Consider the following 18,789-nt stretch of genomic DNA (forward strand, 5'->3'; position numbering starts at 1 on the left):
CCTCTGCCATGCATAATTTTTCCTCTCAAAACTGCTTCATTAGCATCCCAGGGGCGGGGAAGTGTCACCATTGTCATTCTCCACCAGCTAAGTCTTAATGTTGTGTGACATTTTCTTCTTGAAGAAAGTGTCATTAAGCAGGCTGGCATTCAACCCCCAAAGTGTGTTTTTTGTCTTTCCTCTAAGTCTACATTAATGTAAATAAGAGCATGGTCACAGAGTCTATTTCGCCCATATCTGCCTCATTGCTTTTAAATCTGTCTTAATAGTAAGAGTAAATTGTTTGTGGATTAGAAAAATGGGTATACAGACGTGCACTTGGGTTCATCTCCCTCCAGATGACTGTCAGTCCTCTAATCTTCATTAAATTATGGAATTTCTTTTTTATTGCTCCTCCAGTGCCCTTTTAGTTTGATACGTGTAATGTAGGTTGAATGCAAAAACGTCTAATTGCCGGCACAGATTAGGATTTCCCCAGGGTGACTTTCAATCAGGTCCATAATATTAGTGTCCATTACTGTCTGGTGGAGCATGGTGGAGCGTACGCATTCATTAGAGTAAAAGGTAAAAACATGTTATTTTATGATTTCTTTAACCAGTACTTATCTGCCATCTTTGTTTTTACATTCAAAACTTGGTTTGACATATTGGCACTGCCCTCCTGTGTTTGCCTCAGTATGATGACTAACAAATGTTTTATAACAAAACTTGGTTAATTTTTTATGTTTTATGTCTAAATGCGTTTCATAAAAATATTTTGGTTAATATTTTTGAGCATTTGATTGGGTTTACTATGCCGTTGGTTAACTATAAAAGGATGCTATTTGTAACACTTCCGATGCATTGGGTTAATTCTTGAATGTTATAAAACTCTCTGGTTGAATAAAACATAAAACACAAGAACTATAGAAACACAAAACGCAACTTTAATTGTTTAAGTCCTGTAGCATTACCTGTCTCTGTGTCTTCCCTGTTTACTCATCTTTTGTTCGTATTTTTAAGATTATGTAGGTGAAACAGTGATTTTAAAGCTAATTTCTGCAGCTGTGGAGCGAGTGCGTCTGTTTAGCTTGTCACCATAACCGGAAGTCCCCCCTCCCCTTTTATTGAATATGCTTTTGTTTCCAGCATCCAGTTTCCTGAAGAGAAGGTCCTGAATTAACTGGGCAGATCGCCGAGATGGAGCCCCACAATGAGTCTCTTCACTCAGCCATCGGTCTTCATAATTTGAGCTGGCCATGGATCATCAGCATCTCATATCAATAAATATTTGTTCTTTGAACATTTCTGTTGTGGCATGGTCCTTGCTGATGAATGAACGCAGTCACTGAACTGCACTGTCTGCAGTCTGAGCTCGAGGTAACAGTACGAGTATTACTTCAGTTTTAATTCCACTTTTCACTGTGCGAGTCTGACAAAGTGACAAAGGTTTTATGTTGTCAATATAAAATTATTGTTGTACAATAAAACTTTGTAGCTATAAATGCTAATAAAATAAAAACAGCTGTCATACGTAGAGACATCTCACTTATTTTGCTTCAAAACAGAGGATCACAATAAACCACAGCGCTAGTCCACGTCCAAACATTTGTCTAATATGTTCCTGTCTTTTACTTACCTGGTCCAGTTGAATGTCTCTCCTAGTCTACTCCTAGTGTGATCTGACTGCACTGTCACATATCGCAAGGAATACCACTACACACGTCCTACACATGTTATTGGTTATGTTATGTTAACTATGAAGACAGGGGCCAGTCTGACGGGACAAAATGGTGAGGACTTACGTGAGCTGACTGTGTCCACGTACTGAGGCAGGTATGGTGCCCACAGGTCGATGGTATCTTTCCGGCCGGACACACCGATCCGCCTAAGCTCAGCCAGGAGCAGAGCCTGAGCCGCCTCACGCACCTGAAACACAGCACCAGCTCTCAGCACTTTCAGCTAGCTTTTCAGCTAAAAAATATTAGGTCTACTTATCTTAAATAAAATAAAAAAATTGCTAGCACTACCTCAAACATTTTAACTCATTACGGCCTGACCCTTTTTCAACACAGACCAATTAAGGAATGTATTTAATCTTCTTTATCTCCTGAGATTTTAGAGAAAAGGTGTGTATAAAATGATTCAAATGCTGATTAAATTTGGTCATGTTTGGTAAAGATGGCCTGTCCTGTATTTTAAAAATGTTTATTTTAGCTTGTTGTTTTCCAAGTTCCCACACTAATAATTTTTCTAATCCACATGCAATCTATTCTAGAATGGACTATTTCTTTAGCTTCAATAGAGACGGTCAACGACTTGATGTTGGCACAATGGATGTAGGTGTTCATGCTCCTATCAACTTTACTGTGGACTTGGTGGAAAGACAAAAAAACACACTATGGAATTCAATACCAGCCGGCTTAATGACCCTTTGTTTAGGGAAAAGATGTCGCACAACATTGGGACTTATTTGGAGGAAAGTGATAATGGGGAGTCCCTGCTCATCCTCTGGGATGATTCAGTCCTGAGAGGAAGGATTAGAGCCATACAGAATAAAAGCTTGAAAATCTGTAAGAAAAGTTAAAATTGCTGAGGGTAAATTGTGACAATAATGGGAGTCCTCAAACACAGGAAATAGTTAAGAGTGTGCTCTTTTAACAAAGATATTGTGTGAGTGGATATTGTCCAGCTGAAAGAAAAGTGTTTAAAATAAGGGACAGGCAAAGCAATAAAATCTTAATCAAACAAGACCAAATTCAATCAGTATTTGAATCGTATTAAAAAAAAATATCTCTGGAATTTCAGGGGATAAAGAGGATATAAATTATTTCTGGAGACCCTTAATTTGCCTGTTGTGCCAGAAGAGCAGAGTAGAAAATTGGGAGCTGAAATAATAGTGTTAGAGATGCAGGGTGCAATCTCTAACACTATTATTGAACAGTGTGTGTGTGTAATATATATATATATATATATATATATATATATATATATATATATATATATATATATATATATATATATATATATATATATATATATATATATATATATATATATATATAGACATTACAGACAGTTCACTCTCACATTCAAGCGGTAGAAAATGGATGGATGGATGGATATATATATATATATATATATATATACAGTGAATTTTCGGAGAGTAATGGGTTCACCTCAGTAGTACGGGCCTCTAGGGGACACACTTACCTTTGCCAACGTTTGGCTAAAAGGTGAGCCATGATTGTTTGTATTTAGTTAGTTTTTTCACTCTCTATGGTCTTTCTGCTTTATTCTGTTTATTAAAAAAAAAATAATAATAATAATGATAAAATGATATATATAGTAGTTGTTTTTTTAAGCTTAATCTTTACCTTAGATGTCACAAATCTTTGATGAAGGAGCAATATTTTAACATGGTTGATGGGTCCAAACAGTTAGTTTATACATTCTTTGTGTCCTTTTAAGGAAACATGAAATGCAATGTAGTGTCTTCACATCATCAGTTTACTAACAGTTACATTTTAATTAATTCCTGCATGTTTGAGTAATCCTGTATTGTCCTGCAAATGAGCCTCAAATTCTCTGAAAATTCCTGTTGCCACCCACTCACAATCCCAACCCACATCCCTGTACTTGCAGAAATAAAGATTCAGAGTAATTAGTGCAGTGTTTTATATGTCATGTAGGCAGTGAATTTACCTTCAGCTTCTAAAAAGAAAAACAAAACCCAACAAAATGCAAATTTAAAATTAGATTTTCTTCTATACAAAGCTTGTTTCTACTTATAAATAAATCATAATACAAAACTACAGAGGGTCCGCTTCACAAAGAGTCCAGCTATTTATTGGTTTGTACTCGAATGGGTTCAGAAACAGCTTCAGTTTGAATTGGGGCTTATTTTAGGAAAAATTAGCTGCAAGCACAATTTGTAAAAAGTATTTGTGGTGGAATGCAATGCCAAAACAGGGAGCGTCAGAGCCAACGTTTGGCTGGGCCCTTAAAAGGTGTGCCGTGATTATGTTTGTATTTAGTTGTTTTCTACTTGTGTTTTTTTTTTTTCACTCATATATATATATATATATATATATATATATATATATATATATATATATATATATATATATATATATATATATATATATATATATATATATATATATATATATATATATATATATATATATATATATATATATATATATATATATATATATATATATATATATATATATATATATATATATATATATATATATATATATATATAAATAAATATAAGCAGTAGTTGAAGTTACCTCGAGGCAGCGGTCCTGCCAGCGCCGGGCCAACATCTCCAGCAGAGGGGGCCGGTACTTGTCCAGCCCCAGCAGGTCAGGGAGCATCACACAGTGCATGGCAGCGAGCTGGCTCCAGCCTTCAACACAAAACGCAGCGTGAGCACATGGAACACCAGAGGCAGACCCTGCAGCAGTCAGTGAGGCCAGGCTAACGCTGCTGACTTGGACTGCACAAGTTAGGAAAATTATTCAATTGTGATTATTAAGTATAGCAATTGCAAGTAGAATTGTGATATTTGCTTTTTCAAATAATAGGATTCTGTTAAATGTTAAACACATCCAGGAGAATTGAAAAAAAGACTGAACTATGCCTATGAACTCGAACAAATCACATGACACGATATTTTTTCTTTGAAGAGGAAATTAGGGTACTTGAAAAAATATGTACCGGTACTAGTGATTTGCTAATTTCACATTTTACACACACAATCAAAGAAAACAAGAAAAGGGAAGCAGAAAGAAAGCACAGCTAAGCACATAAGTCAAGGAAATTACCATACCAGAAAACTGAAGGAGCCACTCCATAATAAGTTACTGCTTATTATAGGCATGTGGCGCCAGATGACATTTAAACAAGCTGTGGGTGCAAGAGCTGGTCACATACACAAGCACAGTGTAGAGGGAGCAGGATAGAGCACACAGACAGGGAGCACGTGGCACAGACTACTGGAGATAGATGAATGTTTTAGGCCCATGAAAACCACCGTTTTGGTCAAGAACTTGTTTGAGGGGCTTCCTGACTGCAAGAGCAAATACATTCAGTCACAAGAAGGGGGTGCTGAGTGATGTGCTTCGTCAAAAACTAGAATAAATAGAATACATTTATAAGAGATCTTCTACTGAAAGTGTTTTTTCAAACTTCCTATAAGTGATCTGTTCTTGTCTTCTGTATCTACCGGCGTTGCACCAATGAAATTTCCCCATTTGGGACAATAAAGGAATACCTTATCTTAAAACTAAAAACACAAATCAGTTCTACAACAAGTATAACACAGGCATTGCATATTGGGTATAACTCTTTTAATTGTAGTTATTTTAGCATGTACTACATTATGACGTCTCCTATAATTCACAACAAATCTGTAATTTATGCTAAACAATAAATTGCCTAATATGTCTACGCTGCCCTAGGAGCAACTATGCAGTAGTATGAAGTATGATACCTTGAGCGCTATCCTCTGCTTCTGACTACTTTTTCTATCAAACAATATTTAATATCTAAATTCACTTGCTATCTGTTTTTCCTTCTTCTCCCACTTCCCCGCCGGGAGTGGAGCAGGCACATTGATGACCTGTGGATCCAGATGCACCTCAACTCCCTGGAAAAACGCTCTCTACTCCATATGGACGGTTCTTCATCTGCCTCGGAGAACTGGTTCTCCTCTTGAGTGGGTCCAGCTCCACTGACTGTCCCGCGTCCGCCTGTCCGTCTGAAGGAGTCAGATCTCTCCTTTACTGTGGAACTCCTCCAGGTTTCTACTTTTTCCCAAAGAGGTTTGGTAGTTTTTCCTTGCCGAGAAGGAGGGTCTAAGGACAGGCAAGCTTGGGACATTTGTCTAAGGACACGGGATGCTGGAACATTGCCAAGTTCTTATGAACATTTTTCACTTTTGCCCCTCGAGGCAACAGATGTTATGTGTAATTGTAAATGTGTATTGTGATTTGTAATTCTAAAACTAGGTAATTTATAGAAGACAGTTTTGTGTGCTGTTGACTTGAATTTTGGAGAAAGATTATTATATTATGTTATATTATATAACAAAAAATGTCGGGTCAAGTACCTCACATTTAGTTCAGCATTCTACAGTAAAGCAGGGCTGAATGAACTGATGTGGACGCCTTCAAATCTTAGCTGGAGATTAATCTAAGCTTTATTCTCAACAAATGTGGAACAATGCAACGAGAGTGGATGAACAGTACAGAAGGGAAATTAATTTCAATAGATATAGTATTTTAGAGCTTTTAATTGGCCTGGGAGATATTAAAATAAGCCTTTGAAAATAGTTAACAGCCAGAGGAACAGGAGGAAGAGTGGAGTGATAGAGGAACATGAAGAACAGACAAAAACACAGAGGGAGCACAACGGCAAAATAGTGGTGGAACAAAGAGGGAGAGAAGATGATGAATTGAAGGAGCAGAGAGGAGATACAGAGGGAGAATAGAGGAGACATAGAGAGAGGGCAAACAGAGGAGGCACAGGGGAAGAACAGAGGAGGTATAGAGGGAGCATAGAGGAGGAACAGGGAGGGAACAAAAGAGGAACATATGAGGCATAGAGGGATAATAGAAGGAGAACAGAGGAGGCATAGGGGGGAACAGAGGAGGTACAGGGGGTGAACAGAGGAGGTACAGAGGGAGAATAAAGGCGGCATAGGGGGGAACAGATGAGGAACATATGAGGCACAGATGGATAATAGAGGGAGAACAGAGGAGGCACAGGGGGTGAACAGAGGAGGTACAGAAGGAGAACAGAGGAGGCACAGGGGGTGAACAGAGGAGGTACAGAAGGAGAACAGAGGAGGTACAGGAGGTGAACAGAGGAGGTACAGGAGGAGAACAGAGGAGGCACAGGAGGTGAACAGAGGAGGTACAGGAGGAGAACAGAGGAGGCACAGGGGGTGAACAGAGGAGGTACAGGAGGAGAACAGAGGAGGCACAGGAGGTGAACAGAGGAGGCACAGGAGGTGAACAGAGGAGGTACAGAAGGAGAACAGAGGAGGCACAGGAGGTGAACAGAGGAGGTACAGGAGGAGAACAGAGGAGGCACAGGAGGTGAACAGAGGAGGCACAGGAGGTGAACAGAGGAGGTACAGGAGGAGAACAGAGGAGGCACAGGGGGTGAACAGAGGAGGTACAGGAGGAGAACAGAGGAGGCACAGGAGGTGAACAGAGGAGGTACAGGAGGAGAACAGAGGAGGCACAGGGGGTGAACAGAGGAGGCACAGGGGGTGAACAGAGGAGGTACAGGAGGAGAACAGAGGAGGCACAGGAGGTGAACAGAGGAGGTACATGAGGAGAACAGAGGAGGCACAGGAGGTGAACAGAGGAGGTACATGAGGAGAACAGAGGAGGCACAGGAGGTGAACAGAGGAGGTACAGGAGGAGAACAGAAGAGGCACAGGGGGTGAACAGAGGAGGTACAGAAGGAGAACAGAGGAAGCACAGGGGGTGAACAGAGGAGGTACAGAGGGAGAATATCTTAATTCCTTCTGTAAATCTAATATGTCAACAAAAACAATCAAGAAATTTAAACCTGTCTTTACCCATTTCTCCTTCAGTTTTGTGTGTTCCTGAATGTGTGCAGTTTGGGCCATTTTACACATGACAATGAAAACATTACATGGCCATGACTGAACAAGTCATGGTCAAATGGATTCTTCGCGTCTGGTCCTAATGTGCATTTGTAGCTAGGGCCAAGTTCAGATTTAGTCAGCAATGCAGCATTGTGACATTAATGCTGATTTTGTCCTAGTTTAGAAATCACAGAGCAGTGATTACTTTCAGGATAGTACCTTCGTTGACTGAAAAGATGTTAGGATTAACTTGGGGCAAATGAGGAGAGCCACCAGGGGCCCCAGACCCAGGAGTAGGGGCAGGGGCGACAGCTGCTTGGAGAAAGACATGGAGAGAAACAGCCAAGAAGGAGGACAGAGTTAGAAGGCAGTCAAGAACAAAGAACAAACAGAGAACAGAACAAAGCAGCAGAGTGGAGTGACCAGGGGCCCAGAGAAGAGGCTGAAGGGGTCCGAGCAGGCCATGGCCCTAACACACCACATCTTGAAATTGCTGGAGACAAGATCAAAGTAGGACAGAAGAGATCAAGTGTTCTGCCTGGTGAAATAAAGATTTTCTCCATACTGTAAAACAGGGGCTAAAGGGAAGAGAAGAGCCTGTGCTTGGGATTTAATCAAAAGAAATAATGTTTTGAGTCAATAAAGTAAACTTCCACCGTCCAATGTGAAATAAATTAGGAAAAATCTGCTCTGACAAAAATAAGGATTCCTAAATGCTGCTGCCGTCAACTGGACACGACACAACGGGACGAGGAGACGAGACAATGGACCATAAGCTGAACAGTGGACGAGAGCTGAACAGTGGAGCTGAAGCCGTGCATTGTGTGTGGAAAGCAGAGAAAACAAAATGTCTGTTTAGCAGAGCATCTACGGCCCAGTGTAATGTTTGGGTAAGAGGATGTACATTGAGAACCAGAGGATGGGTTTAAACTTCATTTATTACCGTACTTTTCAGGCTATACAGCGCTCCTGAATAAAAGCCACGCAAACAATATTTCCAAAGAAAAAATTATGTCTATATGGCCTGCGCCTGACAATGAACCCCAGGTGCCCACATTGTAACAGGAGATATTTACACATAAATAAACGGAGTAGTGATACGTCTTTTGAACCGTGGGCTAATATCTCGGTGAATATTGTTGGATTTTAATAAAACACACAGTGCTTTAAAGTTTAACAAAGTACAAATCATAGTTGTCCGCTCTGTCCTTGATGACTCTGTGTGAGCTGATTTACCTGTGTCTTCACATCTGGTTTATCTGCTCCTGAGCTCGTACTTATCGAGTGAGTGTTACGTTGTAACATGAGATATTTACACAGAAATATGGTCGTTGGTAGTGATACACATGTTGTCTTTTGAGTCAGGTCTGGCCAAGAAAGTTTCATTTCAATGCGTCAGATTGGCGCATGAGCTCGCTCCGTCTGTCTTTGAATTCTGTTTCACTTCCTCATTAAAAACATGTCTCTGTGAATATGGGTCTGATAGTAATAAAACACGCAAGTTTTATTAAACTTAAACATTAAACACTGTCCCTTGGACAGTGCTTCCATTGACTTCTTCAAAAGTTTTTCAAAGACTTGCACTTCCGGCTAGATTGCCCCCTGGTGGCCGTTTGCCAGTAAACATCTATAAATTAGACACCGTTATAATGAGAACAGTGTTCAAAGGATGGGACAAAAGTAGTGGCTTAAAGTCCGAAAAGTACGGTACTAGTTATTTGTAACAGTATGACATTTGTGTGTTAGTTTTGATGTTGTGGGGTTTTTTGTTTGTGGAAAAGAGGGTGGTCAGGTGACATGCAGCTGTGGCATATAAGAGTTATTATAATGCATCTCCAGTGGGAAACGTTGACATAATGCTCTTTAAATGCAGGGGTAAAAGCAGAGTCAGTTGAGTGGACCTGTGAAAGATGAGGGCCTAACCTTGCTTGATGTGTGCCTGGGGCGGTGGGCTGCTCTGGGGCCTCAAGTTGCCACGTTGGAGGCTCTCGGGGGTCCCCCCAGGGCGAGGAGGTCTGAACACAAATATATATGATTTTCAGCCGGTGGTCAGGCACAGCTTACCACCCAATCAGAGACACCATCTTAAAGCCAAGCTTTGACTGGTCCTGGTCCCCCAGTCCTCATGACTTACAAAGCCATAAATGACATGGCCCCATCTTACCTCAAAGATGCTATAGTACCAGATCATCCAAACAGAGCTCTTCGCTCTCAAAATGCTACCCTTCTGGTGGTCCCAAGAGTCTCTAAAAGCACAGTAGGAGGTGGAGCGTTTAGCTGCCAAGCTCCTGCGTTATGGAATCAGCTCTCGGTCCATGTTAAAGAGGCCGACACAGTCTCTTCATTTAAGTCCAGGCTTAAAACGTTCCTCTTTGAAATTGCTTATGGTCAGGCCAGTTAGGAAATAAAAACTGACAGTTTCCCAGTTATGCTGCCCTAGGAGCAACTATGCTGGGGGAAGTATGGAGGCTAGAGCACTTTCCTCTGCTTCTGACTACCTTTCCTATCAAACAATATTTAATATTTAATTTCAGTTGCAATCTGTTCATTGCCTTTTCTCCTTCTGATATGTTGATCGATCTCTAGCCCAGAGGCCGAAATCTGCTACATGAGCAACTGGGTTAGGGTTAATCACCCAAGCATAGCAAATATTTTCTTGTTAAACCTAAATTATACCCGCATTTTACTTTTTAAAATCAGGGGGCTGGCATTTAGTAATTCCAGATGTTCCAGGTGCTGTGAGACGTGGCAAAGCTAGCGTAAACAAGAAACTACTTCTGGTTTATCATCATCTTTTTCTGCATTTATTTCACTTCTCTATGCCTCTACACGGCACAGTACACACTGTATGTACAGCGCAGGCTTTGAATAATGTTAGATGCATTATGCAGTTGGCTGGGTACCGGTACTTTAACGATACTTGCTTTTTGATACTGGTTCCTGAACGGTTCTTTTTCTATGCCAGCCTTTTCTAGAGTGTAAATTAATGGCCAAAACTGTATTTACAGCATTTAGCCACATTGTAACCATCTTATTTTAAAACAACTCAAAATCAATGTGCAAACAATTTAACAAGAGCTTCAGAGCTGATCGCAGCAGCTCACTCATACCCTCCCTTCATTCCCTACATGCTTTTGACACATTTATGCGTTTACTGTGCGTTTACCTGGACGGAAGAGGGGATTATGGCAAAGACTGGATATATTTTTGTTTTGCCTGCAACTTCACGCGGACTCTGAAAACATTGCTTTGCAGATGCACTTCAGCAGGGCTAACACAGAGCCATAGACACACAATCATTCACGCTGGGCAATTTACAGTAGGGATGACCCGATCAGGGTTTTTGGCTGAATCTGATCGAGTATCTGCCTATACAGAGTCCCGATCTGATACTTTTGCAACACATAAAAAAAATGCACAAATGCAACATAAACAGGTTGTCCCCAGTTTTTATTTTATTTTTTAACACTTTAACAGTGCACCTTTCTTTGAGGTAGCTTGAATAAATAATAGTGCAAATTTGATGCATTTGAATTAAATAAAAATAGCAGCTCAACTTAAAATACCCATCAGGCATGTAAACAAATAAGCAAAGTGCGTATTAAATGAAAGTGCAACAGTGTCATAAAATAAGGCCAGTAATGTGCTTTTCAGAACGGCTCTCTTAATTCTCTTCTGGCTTAAATAATATAATTTATGTTTTTCTTGATGAAATCCGTCTGAATGTCAAGTCGAGAGTAAGTCAGGGGCGAGTGTTCTTCCTCGCGGTCGCCAGGATGTCTGTCACGCCGAGTGTACGCAAAGTTGGCAAGAATGCGCAACACACTCGGCACCCCCGTCTCACCCATAGCTTTCTTCATATTAGCGTTGTCGCGCAAAATTGATCTATCCGTTGCTTGTCGATGCCCCATTTGTGGAGCATTTTTCCTTAATCTGTTTGATGCCCTCTGCTGTGTGAGATCCGCAAAATTCCCATATAGAGACATATCAGGATCCCACGGCGTTAACGCAAGACTTGAGTTTACTGCCGTAAAGCCCACACTTTACGGCAGTAAACTCAAGTCTTGTTTAAAATGTCGTGATCCATTCATGAGAGATACGGAGGTGAGAGACTAATAATAAGCTTGAAATGTATAGCGCTGATTAAACAAATTAGAGTAAAATTTATATCTGATTTTGATCGAGTGATCACGTGATCGGGACCGATTTCCGATCTAGACTAGTACTTCCCAGACCTTTTTGGTCAGTTCCTACTTTGATCCAAATATCGGGGCTCAGCCCAAATTATTCACTACACACATTATATTTTGGGTCTTGAGCCAGTGCAGTACATCAATAAACAAAAACAGCTTATGCTAACGTGTGCTAGCTTTGTTTTGCTAAGCATATTGGCAAAACATGAAGTTACCATCACCGGAAATACAGGGGTTAATCACAAGATCAAGTGGATGTTTGATGGGATAATTTTCAGTTTTAATTGGCTTTTGCAGAGTCTGTGTTCTCTCTTGTCAAATCATTGCTCGCTCGCGGGAACCGTAACAGCCCCTTTTAAGCTATCTAAAATGGACACACAATTTAGGCTCACTTACAACAGAGATTGAGCCTCAACTGTCCCCTAACGCAACACAGTGAGGTACAGTAGACCTTACCTGACTGGGGCCTTCTTCATGTGTTCTCCCATAAAGGTGGCGTTGGTCATCCCCATCAGAGTGTTGGCCAGAGAGATGACCGACAGCAGGTGTTGGGTGGTGACCGCTCGGGACAAGCCGTACGTGCCTTTGCCCACAATGTCCGAAAGTGTCAACTTCCTCCCGGTCGCCACTGACAACTTTCGCAGAAGAGACTCCTAAGGCAGATAGACACAGAGTGAGATCTTTTTTCTGTTAAACCTGCTCACTCAGATCTCACTACCATTTTCACTAACTTCTTAGGATTAAAAGTCTTATTTCTGAAAAGTTGATGTCCGAGAGGCAGCTTATCTGAATGGTGAGTATGGAAAATACGGTATGTCTGTTTTGACACTACTTTTCTTTCTTTCACTTTAGTTAGCGCTTAGTGCATGAAATGCTCCACGTACACATGGCCTGTGTGTTCTCGTATAAGGCTACTGTAAAGTATGAATTAGCTGCTCATATTGGGTCATGCCTATATCAGCATTGGCTATCAGCCCCTCCAACCTCCTCTAAATCAGTTTTGGCCCCCAAAAATGAATATCAGTCAGGCCTGCTACAAGCTAGACACAAGTCCTGGTTTATCTCTAGAGTGTTTAACTTTGACGTAATAGTAGACAAACCTTGAATGTGGGCAGCATGAGCGACATGTGTCCGCCTCTGGAGATAAGCCCAAATGAGATGGGGCAGTGTGGCCGGAGCATGCCCAGGCGTTCCAGACAGATTATGTCCAGCTGCTGGTTGAGGCCCCAGGCGTGCAGGCAGGACATGAAGAGCTTAGCTGTGTCCATGGTGAGGTTGTACTCCAGCAGAGACAGAGACTTGGACTTCTCCTCTCTGCGCCTCTGCTCCTCCTCCTCCTCCTCATCGTCGTCCAGCAGGTGCTCCTTTATTGTTTCTTTCATGGTCTCTTTCACCTGCAGGGAAGTGAGGTAAGTGAGGAGCGCACCATGGCTGAAACGGTGCCAAAACAGGACTGAACTAGGGGTAGAACCAGAGGCCTGTACTATGAAGCTGGATATGTTTTTTTTGACTCGGCTAGACTAACCCAGATATGAGCGGTTTCACAGAGCAGGTGACTGACCAGTTAAAACAAAAGAGAAGGGAAGAGCTGCAGACTACACACACAGTAATTACCCCATAATGTTTCTGCAACTTGATCCGAGTTCACCTCTGGTAAATTCAGTTGAATGGACATGATTTGGAAAAGCACAAACCTGTCTATATAAGGTTAACAGGGATTTCAGGGCACAAACCAAGCCATGAAGTCCATGGAACTGTCTAAAGAGCTGGCCACTCGGGCAAACTGGGCAATTGGGGGAGAAGGGCCTTATTCAGGGAGCTGACCAATAACCCGATGGTAACGCCGATGTATCTCCATCGGAGGTGAACTTCCCAGAAGAACAACCATCTCTGCATCACTCCACCAATTAGGCCTGCATGGTAGAGTGGCCAAATGGAAGGCACTCCTCAGTTAAAGCACCCGACACCCCACCTGGTGAGTGCAAAAAGGTATCTGATCAGACCAGAGATTTTGTTTCTCATGGTCTGAGAATCCTTCAAAGAATTCATGGAACTCTTTGGTTTGAATAGCAAACGGCATTTCTGGAGAAAACCAGGCACCGCTCATCACCTGGCTAGTACTATTACTACAGTGAAGCATGGTGGTGGCAGCATCATGCTGTGGGGATGTTTTTCAGTGGCAGGAACTGGGAGACGAGTTAGGATCAACAGAAAGATAAATGCAGCAGTATACAGAGACATCCTTGATGAAAACCTGCTCCAGAATGCTCTGGATCTCTGGAAAAAAAACGACCCTAAGCACAGAGCCAGGATTACAACGGAGTGGCAACAGGACAACTCTGAATGTCCTCGAGTGGCCCAGCTAGAGCCCAGACTTGAATTGAAAATCTCTGGAGAGATCTGAAAATGGCGGTGGACTGACGCTTACCAAGAATACTTATTGAGGTTGGGAGGTACTGCAAAGACTAATGGGAGAAACTGCCCATAAATAAGTGTAGCAAGCTTGTAGCTTTATACGGTACTCAAAAAGACTTGAGGCTGTAAACTGTTTAGTGCAACATTCTATACAGAATTAATCGGATATTTAATGTAATATAATATGATTAAACAATTATCTGCATAAACTATACATATTTGTATAGAATTACTGGGTTCGATTCCCACGTGGTGCAGGGCTTTTCTGTGCGCATGTTCTACCCGTGTCTGTGTAGTTTCGCTCTTGTTTTCCCTAGCACTAAAACATGTACACTTACCAGAAAAAGAGATGTTACATCTCAATGGGACTTAATATCAGCCTGCCCTGGGAGCTACAACCTTTTATTGTGCACTGTCCCCTTCTCAGTAAATGGATTAAAATCCATGGAAATTGTTATATTCATATAAAATTATTGTCAATGTGCTGTCACTTCCGCTATCCCTCTAAACCAGACGTGTCATACTCATTTTGGGCCATGGGCCAAATTTCAATCCTCAGGGTGGGTCGCGGGTCAAACATAGCATAAAATGTATATATAAACGTAGTTTTATACAGTTTAGTAATAGCTATATGTGGACATTGTCGCATAAATCGGTCCATATTCATGCATTAGCAGCCTCTTACAGAAATAGACTTGTGATATGATTCTGATATTAAATATTATCGAAGACCTGTTGGCTGTTACTGCTCAAACTCAATATGAGCTCACTATTTTTATAGTTTAAGCATAGTGAGAATAAACTATTTAAGTTGTGTTAATTCAATCACAATGCACTAATTTGATTCACTGTGTCCTGCTCTTTAGTCACATTAGTGTGGACACATTCAGAGCTCACGGCAGCTTCACCCTGTCATGTTAATATTTTTATTACACTCTGACCTGTGCTTTTACCTGTAGATCCAAATCTGTCCTGGTTTGCAACTGTTTGGATGTTTACCTCACAAAACTCTAACGTCCACTATTTCCCCGCTCAGACCTCTCTGCTCAAATCAAGTCTGTAAAGTTTTGTGTGAGTCGGCACTGAAGAGATGCTCCAGCCGCACGGAACTGAGCAGCCCGGGGGAGGGGTGGCTGCTGCAAAGGATAGGTCTGGCGAGAACAACGCTATATTTTATACAATACATTTATAAATATGAAACGCTTTGTGGACCAGATTAAAATGTCTGAGGGGCCGGATACGGCCCACGGCCTTATGTTTGACACCCCTGCTCTAATCCATTTTAGGAGAATGGCCTCGGGGCTAAATCATGGCAGTGAAGGTCTAGAGCACCTGTTTGAAGATTTTGTTGGCCAGGAAGGAGCCCCCTTTGTCGGCCCCAGCCTGGCTCTTGTGCAGGCTTTCTGGGGACACGAGCGTGGGGTTGGGTCTCTGGGCCTCTTCAGTCAGCAGCTGGATGATGACAGCTTCTACGTCAAAGAACAGCACATGCATGTCCGGGTCGCTCAGGTTGGTCTTCATGGCCTGCACAACCAGTGCATTGTGGGAGTATTTGGGCAGGTTCCCCTAGGAGCACAAACAAGGGTCTTGTCCACATCAGCAAATAAATAATTTCATATTGACAACATAAAGCTGTTGTCACTTGTAGACTTACTCACAGGGGGAGGAACAAACACTCGTACTCAAGTAAGGGCAATGTTACAGTGAGTACAATTACATAGACATGATAATAAGATGTGATTTTTTTATATGCACAAGAGAAAGCTGATTATCAAAAATATGACAATATCAATTTTCCTTTCGTCATAAAACAAAAACAGAACAAGAGACAGAGAGCGAAAATAGTCAGGCTTTATCGGTCCGATTTACCCCACTATCTAACAAATTAAATGTGTGTCCATGTTCAAATTCACAATAAAAGTCATTTTTTCCTTTTTTTAATGTCCAATGCATGTTCTTGACAGTTGGTTCCAATTCCTTGTTATCAAACTCCTTGCTGCAAATTGTTTTCTTAATTTTTAAGTTTAAGTTTTTGCCAAGGTTTAGGATGCATTTACACATGTTGGACGATTTTTCGGCGATTTGAGAACGCAGGCGGAAGTGCGCATGCGCACTCCCCCGTGCGGACTGATACAACACACACGTGCGTTTGTTTATTAGCGCAACGGAGCGCATCGCATCTCTCGACTCCCGTAGATTTCGGCTCGAACTGTCTTTCTCCGTCTTCATTTTGCCCCGTACACTGAGGGAACTATATTATGATAGATCCATGCGCTTAGGCACGCGGAAACGTGGGGACGAACCGCACGCGGCTGCAGGTGAGCGATAGGTGCGTTTTATGATTGATACGTGGCAGGACAAATTATTTATCCACGCCACGAGGAAATATGATAAAAAAAAATTGCTGAAAAAAATCGTCCATTCCACCTTTAAGCATTTAGTCTTGGTTAGTTTTGATGTATTGTGTGCTGGGAGGAGGACCCTAAATTACCATCAAAAGACTCTGGGGCATTACATTTTAACATGGTTAATAGCTAAGATAGAACCAATAACAGGAGGAGGAAAGCAGTCCACATGTAAGCTCTGCATAGGTCGTTTGTTGCTGTATACCTTGTCAGCGTTGTCAGCAGCCAGCAGGTTTGTGGCCAGGGTCTGCAGTTTGTGCTGGGCCATGTTCTTGAGCGCGGCTAAACTCCGGCGAGTCATGGCCTGCTTCAAGTTCACTGCGGAGTGGCTGAGAGCATCAACAGTGGCAGGGGCCAGCTCGTCACACGCACTCAAGATCTCCACAGCTGTGAGGCCCATGACGCAGCGGTCCAAAGCTCCTGCATACAAACAGCACATGCAAGTTGGTATTTAGCATAATTAGATTGTGCAATGCATCTCTCCTTGGAAGATTAATGTATATGGTGCACTGTCCCCGTCTCAAATAAATAAAACTAACCATGTCCACTGTCATCTGGGCCTTGAGCTCCAGGTTGTTAAAAGTACCTCCCTCCCCATCCGAGATGAACCCGATGAGGGTGGTATCGTCCACAAACTTGATTAGTTTTAGGGAGTCGTGGGTGAAGGTGTAGCAGTTGGTGTACAACACACAGCCCGGTGGAGTGCATGTGTTGATAGTCCGATAGTCTTCTACGGCCGCACGCACTGCCTCCAGTGCGTCAAGAAGTCAGTGATCCACCTGCAGGTGGTAGAGCTTATCCTGGAGCAGAGCAAGGAGGATGGTTGTGAATGCACAACACAAGTTCCCGGGGGTTCCCGGGGGTTCCCGTAGGTTCCCGGGGAGTCCAGATGCTGCAGCATGAAGTGGAGTGCCAGGTTGATGGCGTCATCCACAGACCTGTTGGCTCTGTAGGCAAACTGCAGGGGGTCCAGCAGGGTGGAGGTGAAGGACTTGAGGTGGGGGAGGACCAGGCTCTCAAAAAACTTCACGACTACAGACGTCAGTGCCACAGGTCTGTAGTCAAGTCCAGTGATCCGGGGCTTCTTCGGGACAGGGACAATGATGGACAACTTGAAGCAGACTGGGACATGGTACGACTCGGTATGACTCCGGGCAGGTGTTAAAGATGCCAGAGAAGACAGGGGCCAGCTCGCCTGCACAGTGTCTTAAGGTGACACCATCAGGCCCAGCAGCTTTTTGGGCGTAGGATTTCCGAAATAGTCTGCTTACCTCCTGTTCCTGATGTTGGCAGTAGTGAATGTTTGTGTCACCAGAAGTCCAGACCTAAACCTAATCAAGAATCTGTTGGAATGTCTGAAAACTGCTGTTCACATACGCTCATCATTAAATCTGAGCTTGAGCCATTTGTAGTGATGGGCCAAACGAGTCGAGGAGCCAACACATGTAGAGCTCTGAAAGTGACGAGCTGCGTCACTTTTAGAAAAGTCATGTGACCAACTCAGTTGCTTAGGTCAGAAGCGCCGCTCAAGTCTGCCTGTGTCTGTTTCTTTGATAAATATTTATCACCAATGAACCCCAGGTTTGGCTTTGAGGGATAATTGTGATCTTTCACAAGAAAACCTCTGCAATATATATTTTACTATAATTTTTCCATTAATTTCGAGTTACTTATATTAGAGGCTACTTTAATGTACAATAGGCTGTTATTTGCGTTAAAAACAAACATTGCACTCAATCTTGGTTATTAAAGCAAATAACATTCTCACAAAATTATCTATTTGTTGATCAACAGAACACAATCTGATTCAATGTTCGCATTTTTGAATCAACAATCCCAATGTTGTGTTTGTTTACTTCTCTGCAAAAGAAGCAGTTGTCCTACCTTTTTTAGACCACCAGATGGCAAAATAGTGTTCACCAACACAAAGTCGATGTGTAACACACCTTGACGCCACATCTACCATCACTACCGTTTTGCAAAGATGTCTGTCGTGTGCAAAGCTGGTAGACAAATACCCCAAAAGACTTGCAGCTGTAATTGTAGCAAAAGGCAATTCCACAAAATACTGATTCTGAGGGGTTGAATACTTTGCACGCTGCACTTTTCAGTTTAAAAATAAATAAATATGGAAATCATGTATAATTGTTCTTCCACTTCA

The 18,789-nt window shown here is 42.1% G+C and overlaps 1 protein-coding gene across 2 annotated transcripts in view; it reads right to left on the reverse strand.

Annotated features, from left to right (window-relative positions):
* Positions 1-18,789, reverse strand: part of wdr7 (WD repeat domain 7) — a 56,496-nt gene that overhangs the window by 19,460 nt on the left and 18,247 nt on the right. Inside the window, exons 15-22 of one of the 2 annotated variants that reach the window (XM_072453073.1) lie at positions 16,834-17,048; positions 15,556-15,789; positions 12,909-13,202; positions 12,265-12,461; positions 9,539-9,630; positions 7,835-7,930; positions 4,281-4,399; positions 1,785-1,908 (exon numbers count right to left, since the gene is read on the reverse strand). In XM_072453073.1, coding sequence (XP_072309174.1) covers positions 1,785-1,908; positions 4,281-4,399; positions 7,835-7,930; positions 9,539-9,630; positions 12,265-12,461; positions 12,909-13,202; positions 15,556-15,789; positions 16,834-17,048 — 1,371 coding nt within the window. The remainder of the gene's footprint in view (positions 1-1,784; positions 1,909-4,280; positions 4,400-7,834; positions 7,931-9,538; positions 9,631-12,264; positions 12,462-12,908; positions 13,203-15,555; positions 15,790-16,833; positions 17,049-18,789) is intronic. The other variant, XM_072453074.1, reaches the window with a different exon arrangement.

Source organism: Eucyclogobius newberryi, unplaced genomic scaffold, assembly GCF_026437365.1.
Source record: "Eucyclogobius newberryi isolate DKJ021-1_F unplaced genomic scaffold, fEucNew1.0.hap1 SCAF_2, whole genome shotgun sequence".
NCBI classification, from domain to species: Eukaryota; Metazoa; Chordata; class Actinopteri; order Gobiiformes; family Gobiidae; genus Eucyclogobius; species Eucyclogobius newberryi.